Below are 4,823 nucleotides of genomic sequence, written 5' to 3'. Positions count from 1 at the left end.
TAATTGAAAGTAATTTTTAATGTAAGTCATTTTAAAAATTAAAATAAATTTAGAAAACTAAAAAAAATTAAACTTTAAGCACAGTGATTGCTAAAATCTACAATGATTGCTAACCAACATGCAGGGATGTAATTGTGCAGGGCGGAGCCGGGCGGGGCCGCCCTGCCTAAAAGTCTACCGCCCAGCCTAAAGCAAAATTTAATGCCTTCTGCCCAGCGTCAAACGTACATATCCGCCCATCCCGAATTCTTACTTTTTTCGCGAGATATCATCACATATTTCTAGCCTCAAACCTCATGCAAGCAGCCTAGCAAATAAAACAACATCGGAAAACCAACCAAGTGGAACTGCCAGGCTTTAGCGCTGATTGGACGCTCACGTTCTACTTGACTGAGCAGTAAACTGTGTGAGTACTAAAATGAAAGTAAATAATTAGTAAGAGTTGTTTTCAATACTTACAGTACAACCACGTTTTTCACCTCATACAGTAGTGGCATAGGCCTAATAATCTTTTCAATAATTTTTATAATTGGTGCATTATACATCTCTGCTGTGCATTATTTACATATTTTGATCAAAGATTATAGAAAGGCAAGAGAGCAAGGTCCTGTTTGTAAATGCATCACTGTCCTAGTTAAAGTGGAAGTCACCATTGTTGTGCTCTAGTTTACTGGAAGTGCAGGCTCTTCATCGGTATCATGATAAAAAGAAAGAAGTAAATCTACCGTCCTCTGCAAAAGTATTATATCATGTGGAAAACAAACCGTGCATGGTGTCATACTAGGTTAATATAAAGAGCATAAAAGTGGCAGAGGGCATCCTCCCTTAGCTGCGTTGGTATCCTTTGTTTATGATGTCAATCAGTGTACTCTCTTCCCTGTCATACTCTTTTTTTTTTATTCATGCTATGAGTTTATTTTTAGACTACTACTGTATAAAATCATTACAGCATTAAGACCTAGAATTGGTTTACTTCCCAGGCATCACTGCTTTTAGACAGATTTTGGCAATTGTTTCGGAGTGGTATGACCATCACGGATACATCAGAATGCTGAAAGTTTTGTACAGAGACTGTGTGGACGACTATGGTAAATTAATTGAAGCGTCTGTGACAATGGAATTAATGAATTTGTTGATTACTTCTGGAAAACTGAATTCAAAAGATCTCTCAATCCTCTGTGATACTATAAAAGCAACAGATACGTTTGGTTTGTTAAATGAAATAGAACGTAAAATACCATCATGTCTAATTATTAGAGATGAAAAAATATCAAAATTCACACATCACAGACAGAAGGTTATGAAGCTTGGAATGGCACTGTGGGATGAGGATGTAGTAAAGATCAGTCAACTGTATCCGATAGAAAACGGATATGAAGACTCATGGAGTTTGATTATGGATCTAGAATACCGTACGATAATTCAGAAAGGAAAGATGAAGGCTTTCATTGACAAAATGGAGGAAAATGAACTTGTTCAAGCGGTAAAGGCTCTAACAGAAGGTATTTTTTAGTGTGCAGTAAATATTATTGGTTGATAATATTAGATTATATTCCACATTAAAATACTATTCAATTTGTAATACAGTTTATACTATTTTTTATGAAAGAAAACAAGGCAACATTCAAACTTTCCTGGCTAATATTACCTTGTATGTAAATGAGTCACAAAACTAATGTATGAAATTGTTGATACCTTGCAGTTTTGCTTCTTGTTGCATTGTACTTCATGTTGCATTTTACTTCATGAGAATTACTGGTATTGTATACTTTATTTTAATTCAATATTTAAGAAACTTAATTTAAACATTTCTTATTAATACAGTATGATCACAAGAGATATTATTCATGAGTATTCTTTCACATTATTTCTTTCCCATTCACAGAATGAATTGAAATAACTTTTTTAATTACGGTACCTATAATAAGTACAATGCAGACAGTATTTGTAGTGGCTGATTGCAGAATTCTTAATTTTGAACCAAGTTACAAATATATATGTATACTGTTACATTTCGTTCCACTGTCAGTGGATCATCGTCAGGCAATAAAGCTGGGAGCTAGATGTTATTAGTAACGCTATTCAGGCTTGAATAGCGCCCTCTGCCAGCTGTCCTGTCAGGAGTACAGTATATATTTGTTACTTGGTTTTAAATTAAGAATTCTACAATTTACATTTCAACCTAATGAAATTATTCAAAGATTACATGACCAGTACTTGATTTTAATTTAATAACTATTTGATTCAATGTTTCTTCTGTCTTTCCAAAATAAGTAATAAATGAAAATAAAAAATGCCAATTATATATTTGGTAATGCAATCTATTTTAAGCTGTAAGTGTAATTTAAACTTGAATTCTTATTTACTGATATTCAAATATTGATTTATATATTGATTCTGTGTTTCACTTTCAGACATTTCAGTTGCATCTTCAAACACTGTGGTAGGATTTGGGGAAGAAGGTATAATGTACATTCATATGTCTTAATATATTGTATATATATATATATATATATATAATATATATATATAATATAATGTATTGTTCCTTGAAAAATACATAAAAAAATTGTAAAAAGTATTCTTGAAATTAACTTGTCCCCTTTCAAGTGACATAAATATTATCAACTTGGACAGAGAAATTAGTGTATTTAAAATTTTTTTTTTTTTTTTTTTTTTTACAGCCTCTGTTCTTTAAGACAGGTTTGTAGAATTTGCATCACCAGTATTGTTATCAACCTCTTTTTTCTTTACTGTATTAATTGTTTAAGGGTTTAAATACTGTATTTGTTTTACTGTAGATTAACATACTTTTGGTTTTACAATTAAGTTTTATTTTTTTAATTTTGTTTTGTTTTAAGGTATTTCGGATGCACCATAAAACTTGTTTTATGTGTGCCACTGTTGTAAAAGTGAAGTCCATTAAATTGAATTGAATTGAATTGAATTGAATACCCATCAGTTTACAGTGAAAAATGATAGAAACACTTCCAGTCACTGACTTAATCCTCTTGACCCCCTGGGGAGCATAGAGCGTCCACCATGAGTCTCCATCTTGCTCATCCTTGTGCTGTAGTTTTTGCCTCCCCCATGAATTAATATTGATATTTTTTAGGTCTTGTAGAGTAGAGCAACGCCAGTTGTTCTTGAGTCTACCCTGTTTTTCTTTCTGTGAGGGTTGTAGTCTGGGGCCTACTTGGTAACATTTGTAGGCCTCATCCTCATTTCCCTCTTCTTTTTAGGTTGCTGATCTCTCCCTCATTGGTTTTGTTTCACAGTTCCTTGTTGGATATCTTCTTTGGCCACCAGATTTTTGCGATGTATCTATGCATTTATTGATAAAAACTTGCAACTTGTCTTGTAGTGATGTTGTTCTCCATGTTTCTGAAAGAGCAGAACTGACTTGACATTTGTATTGAAAATGCGCATCTTGGTATTGTTTGAAATATTGAAAGAAATCCATATTGGTCACAGGGACTTGAATGCATTGAGTCACCGGTTATTATATATATATATTGTTATTATAATTATCCAGTTTAAAAATCAGGGTACACATTTTTTTAATTAAATAATTTCTATGCTCAAGTTAATAAAATGAGCAAGTTAATTTCAAAATTATTTTTTTATGATTTTTTGTCATTTTTAAGGGACAATACATCTAGTCCACCGCTGAAGACCTCCATTTAAATATAAGAGAATTGAACATTGTTAAATTATAGAGCAAGATTTAATAATGATTTTTGATTTGTCTTATTAGAATTTAATTGGCCAATTTACAATACTTTTACAAATGCTGTGTAAGTTATGGAATACTGTATGTTACTTTAGTTAACATAAACCACTTAAAAAAATTACGTCTTGGTCCAAAACTAAAAGTGATTATAGAGAAAGATTTAATAATTTATGATTATTAGAGCAAGATTTGATATTAATGGTTAATGGTTATTAATTTATAGAGCGCAAAATACAAAAAGTCTCTAACTCTCTGATTTATGTCATGTGCGATGTTTGCAATAAAGAGAAAAACAATTTAAATTTTTTTCATTTTTTATATACTTCTCAGAAATCGATGATAATGATTTACAAAAGCTGTTGCCAGTTTTCACAGAATGGTATGACAATATTGATTACACCAGTAGACTGAAAGTTTTGTACAGAGACCTTATAAAAAATGCTCATCTGTTAAACAAAGCTTCAAGTACAAATGACTTGTTGAATTTGTTAATTACATCTGGAAATATGCATTCAACAGTCCTCAAAGCTACCATGAAGGCAACAGACACATTTGGTTTGGAATATGAAATTGAACAGAAAATACCATCATGTCCAAAGCTAAGAGATGTGAGAGATGTGAGAATTTTTTCACCTCACAGACGAAAACTTTTGAAGTTTGGAATGGTACTGGTGCATGATAATATTGAACGAATTAAAGGACTGTATAATGAAAAGCTAAAAGGAAAAGATTATCAATCTAGATGGAGTTTGATTATGGATCTGGAACACCAAATGATAATTTGTGAAGGAAAAATGGAAGCATTCATTGCCGATTTGAAAGATCTTGAACTTCCTCAGGCTATAGAGGTTTTAACAGAAGGTATTAGGAAGGTTTCGCAAACTTAAAATTGCAGACATATGCTTTTGTTCCATTCAGATATTTACAGATATTTTGAATCTACCATCTTTACACTCTGTAGGTAGATGTGGTGAAGGTATATTGTACAATGATTGTCTCTAAGTGATAACCCTATTTTCTATGTACAATTGGATGTTTTACATTATTCTTAAATGTCTAATTATTTTATATCATTTTCATATGATGATTA

The 4,823-nt window shown here is 31.7% G+C and overlaps 1 protein-coding gene across 1 annotated transcript in view; it reads left to right on the top strand.

Moving 5' to 3' along the window:
- The window catches only part of LOC117101039, a 15,331-nt gene extending 10,711 nt beyond the window's left edge, over positions 1 to 4,620 (top strand). Inside the window, exons 7-9 of the mRNA XM_033240904.1 lie at positions 981 to 1,502; positions 2,415 to 2,462; positions 4,064 to 4,620. Of these exons, the coding sequence (XP_033096795.1) occupies positions 981 to 1,502; positions 2,415 to 2,462; positions 4,064 to 4,620 (1,127 nt within the window). The remainder of the gene's footprint in view (positions 1 to 980; positions 1,503 to 2,414; positions 2,463 to 4,063) is intronic.
- The last annotated feature ends 203 nt before the right edge of the window (positions 4,621 to 4,823 follow it).

The sequence above is a fragment of the Anneissia japonica genome, unplaced genomic scaffold (genome assembly GCF_011630105.1).
Source record: "Anneissia japonica isolate Jap-2015-1 unplaced genomic scaffold, ASM1163010v1 scaffold1785_len1016330_cov206, whole genome shotgun sequence".
NCBI lineage: Eukaryota > Metazoa > Echinodermata > Crinoidea > Comatulida > Comatulidae > Anneissia > Anneissia japonica.
Note: the sequence above shows the minus strand (reverse complement) of the source record. Positions and strands in the feature narration are given on the sequence as shown.